Source organism: Dermacentor andersoni, chromosome 3, assembly GCF_023375885.2.
Source record: "Dermacentor andersoni chromosome 3, qqDerAnde1_hic_scaffold, whole genome shotgun sequence".
NCBI classification, from domain to species: Eukaryota; Metazoa; Arthropoda; class Arachnida; order Ixodida; family Ixodidae; genus Dermacentor; species Dermacentor andersoni.
Genome location: NC_092816.1, coordinates 128,724,240 through 128,740,786, shown reverse-complemented (window position 1 = coordinate 128,740,786; position 16,547 = coordinate 128,724,240). Strand labels below are relative to the sequence as shown.

The 16,547-nt window shown below is 46.7% G+C and overlaps 1 protein-coding gene across 1 annotated transcript; it reads left to right on the top strand.

Annotated features, from left to right (window-relative positions):
• The first annotated feature begins 527 nt into the window (after positions 1-527).
• On the top strand, positions 528-16,476 carry LOC140216403 (glutathione S-transferase 1-like). Its single transcript, XM_072286757.1, has 5 exons — positions 528-670; positions 2,239-2,297; positions 5,180-5,321; positions 7,211-7,381; positions 16,325-16,476. Exons 1-5 carry the CDS (start codon positions 530-532, stop codon positions 16,460-16,462), a joined length of 651 nt encoding a protein of 216 aa, XP_072142858.1. The 5' UTR covers positions 528-529; the 3' UTR covers positions 16,463-16,476.
• Positions 16,477-16,547: the final 71 nt, after the last annotated feature.

Sequence of the window (16,547 nt, the reverse complement as noted above, 5' to 3'; positions counted from 1 at the left end):
TTCGAAATGCGGCCGCCATAGCCGGGATTCGAACCCGCAACCTCGTGCTCAGCAGCCGTTGTTACTAGTTGTGAATGTAAGGCTTACATTAGGCTCGGTTCGTTCGTATCTGCTAGTGCATTCAAACACACCGAGATCGCACTTTGACAATGTGAGCTGAGCTGAGTTCATCGGGTACGAAGCGTCGTTCTTCTCTCATATTGCCTTCCATGAATCACTTTTCTCTCTTACCTTCCACCCCCCCCCTCCCCCGTCACGTCGTGCGCCTCTACGATAGCCTGTCTACCCCCAACAGTGCCGCGCCGACAGATTGGTCGAGTCGCTGTTGCGCCCATCAACCGGGCCTGTATTTGTTCATTGCCTTTCTGTGACACTTTCTGCAGCAGCGCCCCGCATGGCGCCGTCAGCTTCCACTAAGGCGCAGGTGCAGCTGGCCGCTATAAAGCCTGTCTCACTGAGCGGTCGGACTCTAACCGCTCTTGGTCGGCTTTTGTGAGCGACCATCCCCTAGAGCACAAAGCTAAGAACCATGGCCATCACTGTGTATATCTTGCCGGAAAGCCCACCCTGCGGCTTCGTGCTCTCTCTCGCCAAGTATCTAGGCGTGGAAGTCAAAATCAGGATTGTGGACGTGGCAAACAAGGAGCACCATAGTGAGCAATACCTCAAGGTAAGAGCACTTCAAAGAGCCACGATTTTGTTTATTTCAAATATTGTAATTCTCTCTTTTTTCGAGGCCCAGGTTATTACATTCATCTAATCATAAACAAAAACAAATGAATCGACCTGTACTCGACATAAACGAGCACCCCTAAATAAAGAGGATATGTGCCGACAAAGAAATCCGTTCAGCCTCTTTGCTTGCGCCCCGATATATTTATTTTACGTCGAGAAAACTCGCTATTGCATTTTATGTTGCCCTGTATTTGAACATTTCCATAGAGGTAGTAATATTAAACTTGTAGTGATGCTCAGCAAATTACTTTTTACAGCGACGCTGACCCACCACTATAAGTGCAGGAAAATTTTATACGTGGATGTTCCCATTACCCTGAGGTAACTAAACAATGCACCCAGTTTAAACTGGGATGATTTATTCAACACGTTGAATTTGATATGTGGGTGAATATTGTGGGAGAAAGTCCTCAACTCTTGTTTTCTGTCTGGTCAAAGGTGCTATATGCAACACGTTGACATTTTGGATTTCGTCTTGCCAGACGCACATGCGTCAGTGACTTAAAATTTGAAGAACATGGATCGTATGTTATAGGTGACGTGAGCGTGGAGTAGCGTGCAGGTTAAATTGGGCACTTTGGACATAATCACTAAACACTTGTTTTCTTTCTTAGTAAACTCATAAAGAAAATCGCAGTTTGGCCTGAAAGAGGAAGTATTGACAGCGATAACAAAATAATATATAATTACACGAAGTAAGAATTTAAGATTTATACGCCATCTAAACTACAGGAAACATATCTAACAAGCCTGGTATCATGCATGTACAAACAAACATAAGAAACTGTGCTGCCGCTCGCTTCACCTGTACCGTGTCTCCAAGAATGAGCACACATGAAGCCATCAACCATCCGGGCTAGACCTTAACCCTGGCACCCGCCGCTGATAACTTCCAACGTCCAGCGTGCGGGCCACGCATACGCACATATGCGCTAGCCGCCAGGAGGAGCAGTGTGCTTATTTGTGCACAGCCACTCTCGGGCTACTAGAGAGAAACGTACGCTCGCCTCAAAAATTAAAATGAAAGCACCGATTAACTAAACAACTTGGCGGGTACTAGTTAATAAAATGCAAGATTCGCGAAGGTTGGTGCCATCTCTAGAAGTTTCGAGTGATTTCTACTGCTTTATTTTGAAAAATACCCAGTATCTCTGAAAACTGCCTGGCATCAGAACAAATCAGACCGCATGGGAGTCACTGAGACGAGGTATATGCATTATTCCTCCCGTCAGAGTGGCGTGGTCTATACCGAAGTGTTGGAAACCGCTACCTTGTGCTCCTAAGGTTACGCCACGATAGTGGGTAGGGTATTCTCGACAGTTTAAATAAGAAGCCTTCTGTGGCATTGTCATTTAGACAAACATAGTATGTAGAAAGGTGTGTGATGAAACAGGACGCACACTATTTATGCGATAATTCTAAATTGGCCGTTTGGTTACAGTGATGTGAAGAACTTTTTAAAAATCATTATTGTCCCAAATGCAATTCAATTTCTTCTTGTAGATAAACCCATTCCACAAGGTTCCGGCGATGGATGATGACGGCTTCGTTGTTTACGAAAGGCAAGGACCTGGAGTTTTTAACTCGCGCTCCTACAAACGGCAAGCGTTAGCAGAGAGGCCGTTGTTGTGTGCGATGGGTGTGCCTTTAGCCTTACGCAGTTATATATGCTGTTTTATTATGATCTTTTCGAGGCCACAAGTTTATTGCCCGAATGCCACAGACCCTGCCATTTATTCGTAGAAATCGAATCGGAGAAATACGACTATTGACACTGAAAACACAAGAGCGTTGCAAACTATAACGTGCTGCCATTATCATCATCACAAGACCTATGCATCATCTGACCTCGCGCAATGTTTAGGCACCACAGAAGTTGCCATTATACTCTTACGCAATGTCCGTTTTCAAACATTACAGTTCTACAAGCTGTGTGAAAATGATAGCGCCAGTTCATGATATGCATTCTGTGAGACGGCGGCAGAGCGAGGTCGGAGAAAGCAGACGTTAGATATTTGGCGAGAGAAGAATTGTCTGTAATGGTGTATGCACAGAGAAGTTCGACGCGTACCTGACTGCATTTAAAGAACCTGTAACATTTGTGCCACATTGATACAAGCCCATGCTGGCCGCAACCTAGAATGGGGGGCACAACCAACGCTGCGTGCCAATCGAAACTGTAACTCTAGCAAGGGCAGTCATGATGGCTATTTGCCGCAATTCAAAACAGGAAGCTACGAATCTGGTAGCTTGATTAAACCACTAGCAAAAATTTTTGCTGAGACAGACGGCTTTCTAGAATTGGAGGGGGAGGAGGACAAACCAAATATGGAAGAAAAGGTGAGGAGGTGAACCAAATGGACGTTCGGTTTGCTACCCTACTCGGCATAAGGAGATTAAGGATGAAAAGAAACAAAGGAGAGGGAGGGAAGGAGGTACCTTAAGTATGAACGCGCTTGGTTGCCCATGACTTCACGCCTAAAATCCGTCACTCAGGCCAGCGTTGGCACTTCTTCATGGAACAAGCTTCCTGTTCATGCAAAAAAAAAATCGAGCTATTTTGCGATATTTGAAAGTTATTACAAGGAACTGTATTAGAAGCTTTAATTCCTTATTTGTGTATGTTAACCTGATACGCGGTTAAGTTGATGTTTATATGTATTTGCTGCGTGCAAGTTTATGCATGTAATTGTTGCATGGATACATACTAGCATGAAACAAAGATAACATAATATCAGCATTCCATTAAAAGGTGTGTGCACTCTTGAGACACGAGCCGCACCATGCCTACAAGTGGCAATTTATCTTTTCAGCTTAACATAGGCGGGAACACGGGCACTACATTGTCGGTCAAAATTAGCTGCTATATTGTCGTAGCCCGAACTTACCTTCATCTTTGGCACCCACATGGTTTAATCCCCCCATGTGTCTGCTCCCTTCCTTATTATATAACTCTGGTGGTTATGGCATCGTTCCTCACCTGCGGCAAGTTGTTTTTTTCTTCACTTTCATTTCCGATAATTTATCGTTTCTTTATTTCGTTTATAACCACAAGCTATTTCGCCTTTGTTGTCCTTGGTGTGAGCGTTTGATGGCTTCTGATGACATGAATAGTAAAAATCGGGCCCCTCGGTTAACCCCCTTTCGTCTCGTTTACTACATAACGAGGGTCTCGAATCCGGCAGGATTGATGCCTTCGTTTAGCATGTGTGGGTGCATTGACCAGTTACCTTCACTCAAAAATACCACGTTCTCGTGACGACTAGGACAGAAAGGATGTTCCACATCCGCCGCCAAGGTTTGTGAGCATTGGCGCTGGCTAACACTCCAGGATTCTACTAGGAAAAATAAATACCCAAGAAAGTGGATGGGGAAACGGCACCGAGGTAGCTCAATCGGCAGAGCATCGCACGCGTAATGCGAAGGTTGTGAGACCGTTCCCCACCTGCGGGAAGTTGTTTTTTCATTCAGTTTCATTCCCATTAATTTATCGTTTCTTTATTTCATTTATTGGGCACAAGCAATTTCCCCTATATTGTCCTTGGTGCCAGTGTTTCTTGGCTTCTGATGATACGACTAATAAAAATCGGACCCCTCGGTTAACTCCTTTTCGTCTGGTGGAGGAAGTTTCTCTATTGATATTTCAGGCCGGGGCTTTCCTTACTCCCTCAGCAACCTCGGTCTGAGCCCTAGCACCTGAAGACTATGGGAAATGCCCAAGGTGATCTGAAAGGACGGTAGCCATTTGCTAAGGTCCGAAAAACAAAAAAGTGCTTAGAGCTTCCGGGATACAGATAAACCAGTTCACAGAATATAAACAGTTAATTAGGGACGATGAGTTCCACAGGCCATATATGCAGCTTTTTCACGGAGAATGAGAGACCAGACTGTTGAATATTTTAAATAAAGTTGGTCTGTCGTTTTATCTCTCACGCGCACAAAGAAGAAATACGGACATTTATTTAAACAATAAGCCATATGGCAAATTGTGCGATAAAAAATAATAATGAGCTGGACCATGCGGTGCCGAAAAGCCCGCTGTCTAACAATGGGTTAGACAAATATAAATTTAGGCAAATGAAACGCGCTTTTGAATGTCAGGTAATTTTCAATAAAAGATATGCGTGCGTTGGAGATTCTTACGAGCCGACAATGTGTGCTGTTTCTATGAGACGATTTCATGTTTTATAAGACAGAACACACGAGCTCTCACTGGCGTAATAATTGGGTTCAGATCTGAGCCACTTCCAATCTCCTATAATAGGCCGCTTTCCTATCTCTTACTCTATGACACAAACGAGATGGTCATAAATGATTGGATAGGAGGCAAAAGAAAAAATTCTGCTTTAAAAAGCACACATGACGCACCCATCAGGTTGGTCCTTCTCTCCGATCGGCACTGTAGGCCATGCACGCGCTCACATGATCCGTTGTTGCCTCTCAGCTCGGCGATCGCCTACTACTTTCTCCGGAAGTACGTGCCAAAGTCTGAGCTCTACCCCGAAGACATCAAATTACGCACCCGCATCGACCAGGTCCTCGCCGCCATTTACGGCACCGTTCATCCACAAGTGGCCGCCTTTTTCGTAAGTGCGCATGCAGTTCGTAAACATTTCAAGTGATTTATTTTTGCTAACTTTCGCAGCCCCATTCAAAGTAGCCAATGCTATTTATGGAGGAAACATCTGGTACACTTATGCTGGAGGCTGCTTCTCAAGCCAGTGTTTTTGAGCGGACTGCTCATATCGAGCAGCATGCTGTCCAACTGTCATTCCGTCGTACTACACGTTCACAAATTGCCTGCGTCAGTGATGTAATATAATTGCCCCACTCACAGTTTCGGTTATTCAAAGCGATGTGATAATATTTTTTAAAGCAGTTCGAAGGGGTCATAACGGACTTTCTAGTCAATTTGCACGCGTCAGCACCCAGTGATTACATTCCTCAGGCATCGTATTGTGAAAGCCCGTGCTTCTGGCTCCACAACATCAGGAGCACCAATCTCTTCAGCATGCTGGTAGATAGACGAAGGCTTGTAGGCTTGTGGTACTGGTTATGCACCACTCCTCAATGTACGTCTTTGACACCGCCTTTGAGCATGAGTCTGTACTGCTCCACAATGAACCTCTTTTACGTTAAAGGGTCCGTGAAACATACTTTTTTTGAACAACGCAAGAAAACGTGGCCGATTTGTCGTAGATGCCGCTGTGAACACGTGAGTCAAATATTACTACACTTTATTCAGCACAGTATTTATAATCTCCTGTCAAACACAGAGAAAGATTGCTTGCTCTCGCATCCGCAATGTTCTCGTGCAGCGTCATCGAAAGCACCTGGGCTGTTAACGTTATTAGATAATTTAGTGGTCGCGAGAGCACTCACTGCAATACATAACTGCTAATCGTGAGCCAAGTAAGTGGAAAATATACATGTCTGCGATACCACAAAGACCGCAAATCATTTCATCTTTTGCAGTGCTCGTAGTTTGCGGCAGCTATGCGTGGTCTCCGAGATGGCAGCGACGTGTGGCGTGGCGTAGTTTACCGCGGCCGCCACATGAGGCCATGACGAACCCTTTCACCTCCGCGAAACTCACATTTAAGCAGGGGCATTAGTCTCTTAGTTTCTCCGCTGTGTAGCTTCCAGCGTGCTAGGGGAAGCGAAAAGAGAGAAAAAGTCAGGTATCGGTTCTATAAGTCCATGTGTAGCTGAACGATTCGATTTTTTTTCTTTGCGCCATGAGATTCGTGAGAAGACGTCTTTTAATGGTGTGGCAATTCAGTGGTTAGTTAGTGAAGTGATTAAGGGCACATTTAACTTGCGTAACTAGATATGTGCAAAAGGGTACGCGGCAATCTACAATGACAATGATCATCATTCAAATATCTTACATCCTTGATTCAATCCAACCAGCACTAAGCCCGGATGCATACACGTCTGGTCGTTGGCACCATGGTGTGTCGTTAGATTGCTTCAGTGCTGATTGTATTAAAGTCGACCGTCATCGTGAGGTGAGTACTGCCGCGCTTTTTAATAAGTTCGCTAAATGGGTCTCAGAAACTAATGTTCTGAAGTTTGCCAAGCAAGAATACGCGACCAGTGGAATTATGCGACTCCTACCCCTATGGAAACAGTATTGAGCATCGCACTGAGCACCGACACCGTGGCCACGGCTTGTGAGGGCAGATCCGAACATAAGGTTTTGGCAACATTATTAGGTGTGACAGTACATATGTAAGCCCAAGAGGTGTGACACGACTGGTCTGGTTGCAATGGAAGCGTGCTACTCCGCGCCCTTGAGTAGACTCGTTCATTCCACTTGGCAGCGTTAGGTACGCGTTAGCAGCGTTATAGTTACGCAATATCGCCACGAGTGCGTGACGATATTGTTTTACAGTGAATTATTCTACGCTGATGTAATACGTTGCACTTTTCAGAACCAAGATTACATTAATGCCATTAACTTTCCTTGTAGACTCCTCGCATAGTTCTCAAGACGAAGCCCACTGCCGAAGAGGTGACTGCCTACGAGGATAACGTTGTCAGGGGTATCCAACAGCTCATAGGTGATGGCAAATACGCCGTCGGCGACAACCTCACCCTTGCCGATCTGGCCATTCTGCCCCAGCTGAACTTCTCGCTTGAGGTAAGACGCAATGTGTTACAAGTATAACTATATGTTTTCCTTGTGGCGATGTGCTTTCAGCCGTAAGCAATGCACGTAGCTGGCGCCTATGTATATTATTTGCAAAGTAGTACATAACATCAATTAAAGCACCATCACGAAATATTTTGGGGGAATGGTTCGTAAGCATAACCATTGAAATCGCTCATTGTTAGGTTATTTCACATCCTATTCTTGCATTGGTAACGTATGCAGCTCTAACTGGAATCCTTGCGAAAGGGACCTTTCAGCATATCTCCATTCAACGCGAATATACGTGCCAGTTAGCCGTACGTGTTCAGGTGGCGCTATATGCAGAAATATGTCCTCCCTGCGATCGCATTACGTTAGGCTTCCGTACACGTTCAAGTTGTGCCAGGCTGCATTGCCTGTCAGATGGCTTCCTATAATAATGAATTTTCATATCTTGCTATATATGCTGTGTGTCCCGGCTACCGCACACCAGACTGTTTAAAAAAGGCTACGAGATATCACGATGGGGCAAGAGGTGCTTTCTTAGTATTCACCTTGCCCGCGCTGATGAATCCTTTTGTGATCATGGATGATAGATTGAGTCAAATTTAATTGCCTAAATTCAACAATTCATGTATTATCGCGCAAGCTGGAATGTCAAATTCTGCATCAAATTAGAAAACATCGTGTTCAACAGTTTATAGCTCGCTCCATTTTCTAGACTAATTTTTTCCGGGCTTGAATATTGTGGCGCAAAGCGAGAAAAAGAATTCAGGGCGATTTTCTCAGGTATAGTTGATTTTGGCGCGCAACACATATCGTGAAATGGGACAGAAAAAAGAAGCCAGTGAAGAGCCTTACTTCACTGTCGCTTCACTGTCTTGTTTCTTTCTGTCCATTTTCACGGAATGTATTTCGCGTCACAATCCAGTAAACCTAGGAAATCTAATCACCAACTTCCCAACACGAAGCGCTTTTCGAATTCAGAGCGAAGGTGGGCCCGCGGATTTCGCGCGCGTGACAGCGGTGCTCTCAAAATGTGTTTTAAACAATCAACACTACTCAGTGGCTGACTTGGCGAGCACCAAAAAGTGACAAGGGCGAAGGCTTAGCTGTTGGCTGCTGCTACTAGACTGCAGCCACGGCTCGCGTTCAATGCGAAGCAATCTTAGCCTCATTTCAGGCACATGCATGGCGTTAGGTCGGTAGGCTGATATGAAGGTACAGCATTTCCTCTCTTGCTACCCTTCGCACTTCTATAATAAAATAATAAAATGAAATACATGAACGACAATGTAACTTGAACTTGGCCCTGGTTCACAGTAGCCCGATGCAATGACCACTTCGTCACAATCGCACGCATACTCATCTCGTTCGAAAGCCGACTACCCTTTTGTTTGAAACATTTGGTCCGTGCTTCACGTGCGACATTCTTGCATTGATTCCTTGTGATTCCTACTCCGACGGCAGCTGCGTAGGCGCGCGCGCCCGCCCGGGCCGCGCTACCTTGAAAGCCATTTGCGACGGGGACATAGTCCACCACGCGCTTTGTTTTCTCTGTTTAGTTCGCGTTGATGCGAGAGGCAGCACGAAGGTGAAGTCGCTCGCTGCTACTGGAGCGCTTCCTCACTCCAGCGTTCTGACAGCGAGGTGGTGGTGGTGGTGGTGATGATGTTGAAGCAGGCGGGGTTAGCCTGGCATACATAGCCGGCAATTGTTCCGCCTGATCCTCCTTCGAGTTGAGATCAGGGGTGTGTCACCAGGTGTCAATGAGCCCCGTGTCTCGCAGGAAGGCTATCAGCAGTCGTTGCGCTCTCTTCCTGAATGCCGCGGGCCCTTCGGGGAAAACAACGTCTTCAAAGGTCCTATGCGTGAGACCGCTTTTTTGTAAGTTGTCGACCATCGCTTTTCTTTCTGTGTCAAACTGGGGGCATAGCCAAATGAAATGTTCGATGTCGCCAATGTCACCACAGAAAACACAGAGTGGGGAAGCGCGAAGCCCAGTCTTGAATAACAAAGCTGGGGTGTACGCGGAGTCGATCCTGATGGGGTATAAAAGCGTCGCTTGTTCGCGTGTAAATCCATGAGTCACACAGGATTCGTGTCGATTCTTGTGCATCTCTCTAAAGTGAAGGCGGATTGCACCCTTAGGGTTTCGAAAAGCTTTCGGAGCTTTCACTTTTGGGACACATGTCAGCGCTAGGCGTGCAAGGGCGTCAGCTTCCTCGTTTCCATCAATTCCTACGTGTGATGGAATCCACTGAAACCTTATGTTAAATCCTTTGCTCGTTAGGTCGTCGATCAGTGCCAGAGACTGCCTTGTAAATTTCTCTAGAGGTAGGCCCCGATGTAATCTCTGTAATGCTGACTTGGAATCCGTCAGCATCACGACATCTCGTGCAGAAAAGGCCCGTAGTTTCCGCAAAGCCGCAGTGATTGCGGCGCTTTCTACTGTTGAAGAGGAAACTACGCGATCCAGTCGGCCAGACCATGACACATCAAGGGATGGTATGCAGAATGCCGCTGCACAGCTATCTGTTTGTGCGCACACCGAACCGTCTGTGTACACTTGTAGATGGCTTTCATACACAGTGCTCAAGTGGTCCAGCACAATGAACTTGGCGTCGGCAGTTGAAATGGTGCGTTTCGTCGGTAGGTGGGGTACATTGAGGCTGCAGGTAACGTCCGGAAAAGACCATGGCGGGTCAAGGCGACTTCGTTTAGGCCATTCCGATCCTAAAAATCGGAAGGTGTTCAGCGCCGCATGGAAATGTGAGCGAGTTCTTGCTCTTAGCCGCCGGAGAAGCGCCGTGCCTGCGCGTGACTCGCCCAGCCTTAATAGCTGCGTCAGCAAGGCCTGAGATGCCAAGAGGCGGAGTGGAAGAGATTCAGCCTCATTAGTGACTTTCTTGGTTGAAGCCGCCGTTGGAACTCCCATTGCCAAGCGAAGTCCCTTTCTGTGCACTGCCTCCAAGCGCTCGAATTGACTCGATGACGGTGATATCAGAGGGAGCTGATAGAGAATGCGGCTTGTTATCAGTGCAGCGTTCAGTTTAAGCATGGATATAGGATTGTTTCCCCAACGTACACCTGCCAATCGACGAAGTGCGTTGATTCTTTGCACTGATGCAGCCACAACCCTTTTGACCGCACCACGCCATAGTAGCTTGTTGTCGATGGTGACGCCCAGGAATCGAACATGAGTTGCACGAAGAATTGAATGCCCTCTGATATTCAGCGTCAGACGTGTTGACTTGCGTCTCACTCCCGGAAAAAGCATGAAGGCTGATTTTTCTGCTGATAAAGATAGGCCAAGCGTCGATAAGTGGCGATCGATAGTGGAGATTGCGGCCTGGGCTATCCGGGCCAAACGTTTGTGTTGGTACCCCGAGATCCAAATGCAGATGTCATCTGCGTAGATGGACATTTTAACTGCCTTCCGACCTACTTTCAGGGCATCTGGAAGGCTGGCCATGGCAACGTTAAAAAGCAAGGGGGATAGGACATTTCCTTGTGGGACGTCGAGGGAAATTCGTCGCTTGTCACTCATTATACTTCCGAGCTTAACATGGACACATCGATCACTGAGAAATTCATGGACGAATCGAAGAGCATTTCCCGAGACGCCCATGGCTCGGAGTCCGTTGATGATGCCTGTATGAAGCACACAGTCGTATGTCTTGGCAACGTCCATAAAGATGGCGAGTGTGGAAAGGCCGTCTACGCGATGGTGCTCGATATGGCTTAGTAGATCCAAGACACTGTCCTGTGCACTCAACCGTGGACGAAATCCGGTCATACATGATGGAAGTCTATTTCCTTGCTCAAGATACCATGTTAACCTCGTACATATTAGTCTTTCCATCAACTTTGGTACGCATGATGTTAGCGATACTGGCCGGTATGAGGTGAGGTTTGCAGGATCCTTTCCGGACTTGAGCACTGGCACCACCCATGCTGTCTTCCACGCTTCTGGGATCTCTCCTGTGCTCCAGACGTGATTAAATATGTCCAGAAGTGCTCGTTTTCGTTCATATGGCAGATTTGTCAGCATCTGATTGCTGATCGAATCGGGACCCACAGCACAGCGTCTTCTTAATTTGCTAAGCGCCAAATCCAACTAACGAAAGGTGAACGGCGTATCCATGGTATGGGATGTTTCAGACAACAGAGGGTTCGATACTCCTGCTGATCTGCCAGATGTGTATACGTCTGCAAAATCTTCTGCAAGGGTTTGCAAATCTTTTCCTTGCTTTAAAGCAAGTGCTTCGAATGGCCTGTGCAGGCGAATCTTTCCGGATAGGCAATTCATTACTCCCCATATCCTTGTCAAGGGAGTAAACGCCGATAAACTCTCGCAGAAAGAAGCCCATTGAACTCGTCTTAACCTTTTTGTGTGATGACGGATGACAGCGTTTATCCTGTTGTATTCAGTTTTCGCAGATGGATTTCCCGTTTTTCTCATTAGTTTTCGCTCCGCTCTTCTACGCGCTGCGCAGAGGTTCTTTAGTTTCAAATCAGGAGTAGGGAAATGATCTGGCAGTTTCACCATTGAGGTAGCCTCTCTTTTGCTCCGCAGCATATTTGCGAACAGCTCACCAGGGGATTCGTCCAACACTTCTCTGTATGTGTCCTAGTGGTTCACAGCACAGAATTGTCGCCCAGCAGTGTGAAATCCGGTGATGTTGGTGAAGATCGGAAAGTGGTCACTGCCCATCCTGTCTGGGGCCGTTGTTGACGATACGACAAGGTCTGTAGAATGGATCACGAGGTCTATGGCACTCCATGAATCTGGTGGTGTGAAGAAAGTCGGTTTGCCATCGTTCGCGATACATAAGTCAGCAGCATCCGCGGCTGTGACAAGTTCCTTGCCTCGGGAATCTGCAGTCTTATCTCCCCAAAGCGTATGATGTGCGTTAAAGTCGCCACAGATTATTATAGGAGAGGGGCAACGAATGCAAAGGTCCTTTATGAACGCCTCCATGGAGACCTTCCTGCGCGGACTTATATGCACCGACACCACACTGAGTTTTCGTTTTCCTAAGCACACTTGCACAGCGGCGACTTCCAAGAAGGTAGAACAATGGTCTTGCACTGGTAAGGTGACGTGAGGTATTTCTCGCCTGATGTATATCATCGCACTTCCATTTTCAAGTGATGGTATACTCGGATATCCATGTCTGATGTACCTGGGATCGTCCTTCCATTTGGGAGACCGGCCTCCGAGAGGGCTAGAATTGGTATAGGTATGTCTCGAAGGAAAAGGCTGAGTTCAGAAAGACGCTGTAGAATACCGGCGCAGTTCCATTGCATTATTAAGGGCACTTTTGGACGACGGAATGGGCCAAGTGGGCGAGACATTGCCATTATGCTAATGAGTATGTGGAAGTAGAGCAGAGTATTACTGACTCAAGAGCCAGCACTGCTTCCAGCACATCCTTCGTTGAACTAGCAGGCATCTTCGCGACGTGGTAACGTAGTGCCGTGAACAAAGCGCGTATCACATGCTGGCAGTTTTCCTGCTGACTGTTGCCAAGTGGTACTTGAGGTCGGTTGACTGCGGCCGCATAGGTGCGTTTTTCGGACTCTTTTCGAACAGGTTTCTCAGCCGCTGAGACCGTTTGCGTTGGCTCAATAACTTCGTTTATCGGTGTGAGATGCGGGAAATGAGATGCGTACTCTGTTTCCAAACCAGTTAGTTGTGGTGCTCTGGACGTCTTCTTCGTGTTCGATGGCGCGCTTGCACTCTTTGGACCCGGAACAAACAACTTATTTCTTCGCTGAGCAGCTGTCCGCGCAGGGCATCGACCGTAGCTAGCAGGATGGTCACCGCCGCAATTTTCACACACAAAGTTGTCTTTACTAGCACACGTCTTAAAGTCATGAGGTCCCCTACAGCGCTTGCACCTCTGTTCCCCACGACAGTACTTAGCGATATGTCCGAAGCGCTGACACTTAAAACAGCGTGGTGGTGTCTCCACGTAGTCGACAAGCTCGTGTCTGGTGAAACCAAGGTTGATCTTCTCCGGGCGTTCAGAATTTGGAGCAAATGTGAGAACCACCGAGTTAGTGCGCCTTGACTCCCATTCAGATGACGAGGTTTGGACCCGACGGATGATTCTTCTTGCATGGAATACTCCCTAAGGTCTCAGGTAGGTGAGCAGCTCTTCATCCGAGTACCATTTAGGGACTCCTCTAACAATGCACGTGTTTTTCATATAACTATGTGGGACACGGGCAGATGTGACTATGCCGCCGATATTCTTGGTCTCTAGAATGACGTTGGCTTGTCCTTCTGTCTCTAAATCTAAGAGCAATGCTCCCTGTGCTGTGAAGTGGCTCTTCACTGGTGCTCCACCGAGAATCATTTCAAGCTCAGAATACAGGACAATAGGGTTTACTTGCCTTAAATCATCTCTTTCGGATGTTGCAGTGATTAACACTGGAATGCCCTCCGTCCTGTCTTTACGATGGCGCAAAATTCGGAAACCACCCTCGTCCATGTCTAGGTCTGAAGAGTTCGCCACGTTGTCGTCCTCGATGATAGTTGACTTGTCTTCAGATTCACCAGTGTCTTGTCGCTTGCAGTCAGGCTGGCTTGTACAAACCAGCTGGCGTTTCTGACCCGGTGTCAGCCCTTGGGAGGTCATGGTGGGGTGCTCGTCGGTGCCAGCTTGGTTCCTTCTAGCACCTTGTGAGGCGGCGGGTGCCGCAGCACCCGTCGGTCTCCCATACGGAAGGTACCTTTTCGAGTCGACAGACGTCTTGAACCGTTCTGACCAGTAATATTACCAGAAAATAACGAAAATAACGATAAATGTAGGCAGAGCTACTCAGACAGGCTAGCAGCAGGTTCGTCGTCGTCTTCTTCTTCCTCGTCACGGGGATGGTTTACAACCTTCTGACAGCGAGTTTCCGCGGTCACCAAGTGAGATGTGTTCATGTTTGCTTATGCGCGCGTGACACCATGTTTGTTAGTTTAGTTACTACGCCTATGTTTACAAGTTTATAAGGTCGATAAAGCTATATCCTTACTTAGTATAGCTGTCTACTAATTTGCTATCGCAATCGATGCTTCGGCTTTGGAGCGAAACTGCGACTTTTTCGCCTCATGATCTCCAGTTCCCCCCGGGGGCAGAGGGAAACATGCGACGGTGCTTTAGTAGATTGTGACAGAAAGAGAGAAAGACGATGATTACAGCAGACCGCATTCGTGTCGCCGCATTGCCTTCCAGCCTCTTTGCTTACATGTACACTGCATGACATAGCCATAGGAACGTTTGACCATATGACCCGTAGGCACAATACGTGTTTCTTTGGCTTACGCCTTGTTCAGTACCTGTGTCGAAGACAACAATCGGCGGGCCGTAAGCTTGCCCACAACGGCCGGAGTAGAGATCAACGGCCGGAGTACAGTACAGTCGCATTGCTTATCGCCACCGTAAGCCAATGCTCAATGCTCTAGCAAAGAGCATGAGACCGCTGCTTGCTCATAGCGGCATTGAGCAGCTACACCCTCGCCTTCTGACGTTTTCGTGGTCACTATGTAAGCCATCGAGTAGCGTTGATTCTTCCAAATCCCTTTTAAAAGCGCTGTTGTCGCACGCGCTAAACGAGCGGCTATGATTTCACTTCGCATTCTGATTTGCGTTTTGCGCCATACATTTGAAGCGGGGAAAGAAAATCTGGTGTAAATGTGGCGAAGTGGCAACCGTTCCAAATGGTGCGTTCGGATGCGATGTGCAATTTCGCATTGGTGCTTAGGCAGTTGTGCAAATAATCATAAATTTAGGGAATCAACTTTGACGAATAAACTAATAGATGATAACAGGAAAATTCACCAGTGTACCGAAAGCGACTGTTTACGTGCCACTATTGGTCTCATTGTTGTATCTCGAATTTCTTTTTTTTTAATAATAATAATAATAATAATATATGGGGTTTTACGTGCCAAAACCACTTTCTGATTATGAGGCACGCCGTAGTGGAGGACTCCGGAAATTTCGACCACCTGGGGTTCTTTAACGTGCACCTAAATCTAAGTACACGGGTGTTTTCGCATTTCGCCCCCATCGAAATGCGGCCGCCGTGGCCGGGATTCGATCCCGCGACCTCGTGCTCAGCAGCCCAACACCATAGCCACTGAGCAACCGCGGCGGGTCCTTTTTTTTTTTTTTCTTTTTTAAACAGCTTGGCGCGTTTTATCTTGGACACATGTATCGTTTTCAAGCTATATCCCTTCTGCTGTTAAAAATATTGGTAGGCGACAAGTACTGCACAAGCAAGATTTCTGTTGTTTTTTTTTTACAGACAAGCTTTCTGCTATGCTTTCGGGTGAAGCCACTTGTTTCTATATGATAAATGAAATTATTACAATTAAGAATCAAGATTTTAATCCTGTGTCAATTTACCGCTCCTTCTTATCCTATTTCTCGTAACTTAAAGTACTTAAATGGGCGATCATCTCCGCGAAATGCTGGCTGGAAAAGACAGAGAGGATCTGTCTTTCGACTGTTCGAGAGATAGTTGTTCAGACTTAACGCATGGAACCTGCTGTGCTGAATATTCCGGCACGCCCGAGATAGCGCATAGGTGCAAACGCCACATGAATTAGCACTGGTGTCTCGACTGTCTGAGTGCGCAACAGAAGTTTACATTAAACTTTGAGATCAAACGCACATAAACATTCGCAGTCTTCCTTTACAGGCTTGCGCGTGCATCCCGCTAGATAATGAGCTAAAGAATGGCATAAGTATGACGCTTGCAATAGTTTTAATTGTTCCAGCGTTCATAACGCCTATGGTCGCTTTTATTCTGTGGATTTCAACATCCCACATATAATGAGGTTACAAGCTGTTGTGCTATACTAATGTTGAGTCTGACTTGTACATTTCTTCAGGTTTCCCGCCTTTAAATAGGAATAATCACTTTCTGCTGCTCATTTTATTTCAGATCGGCTGCATCGACCCTTCCAAGTACCCCAAGCTCGTCGGCTACTACGAACGAGTAAAATCTCAGCTGCCTTACTTCGAGGAAATGTACAGACCCATCATCAACCAGTCTAAGCAGCTGTGGGCCGCGCTGAAATAATCTCCTCAACTTGCATTGAAGACTTCATAAAAGATAAACATGAATATACACTGCATTGCGTCAGAAGAGCAGTCATCAAACGACG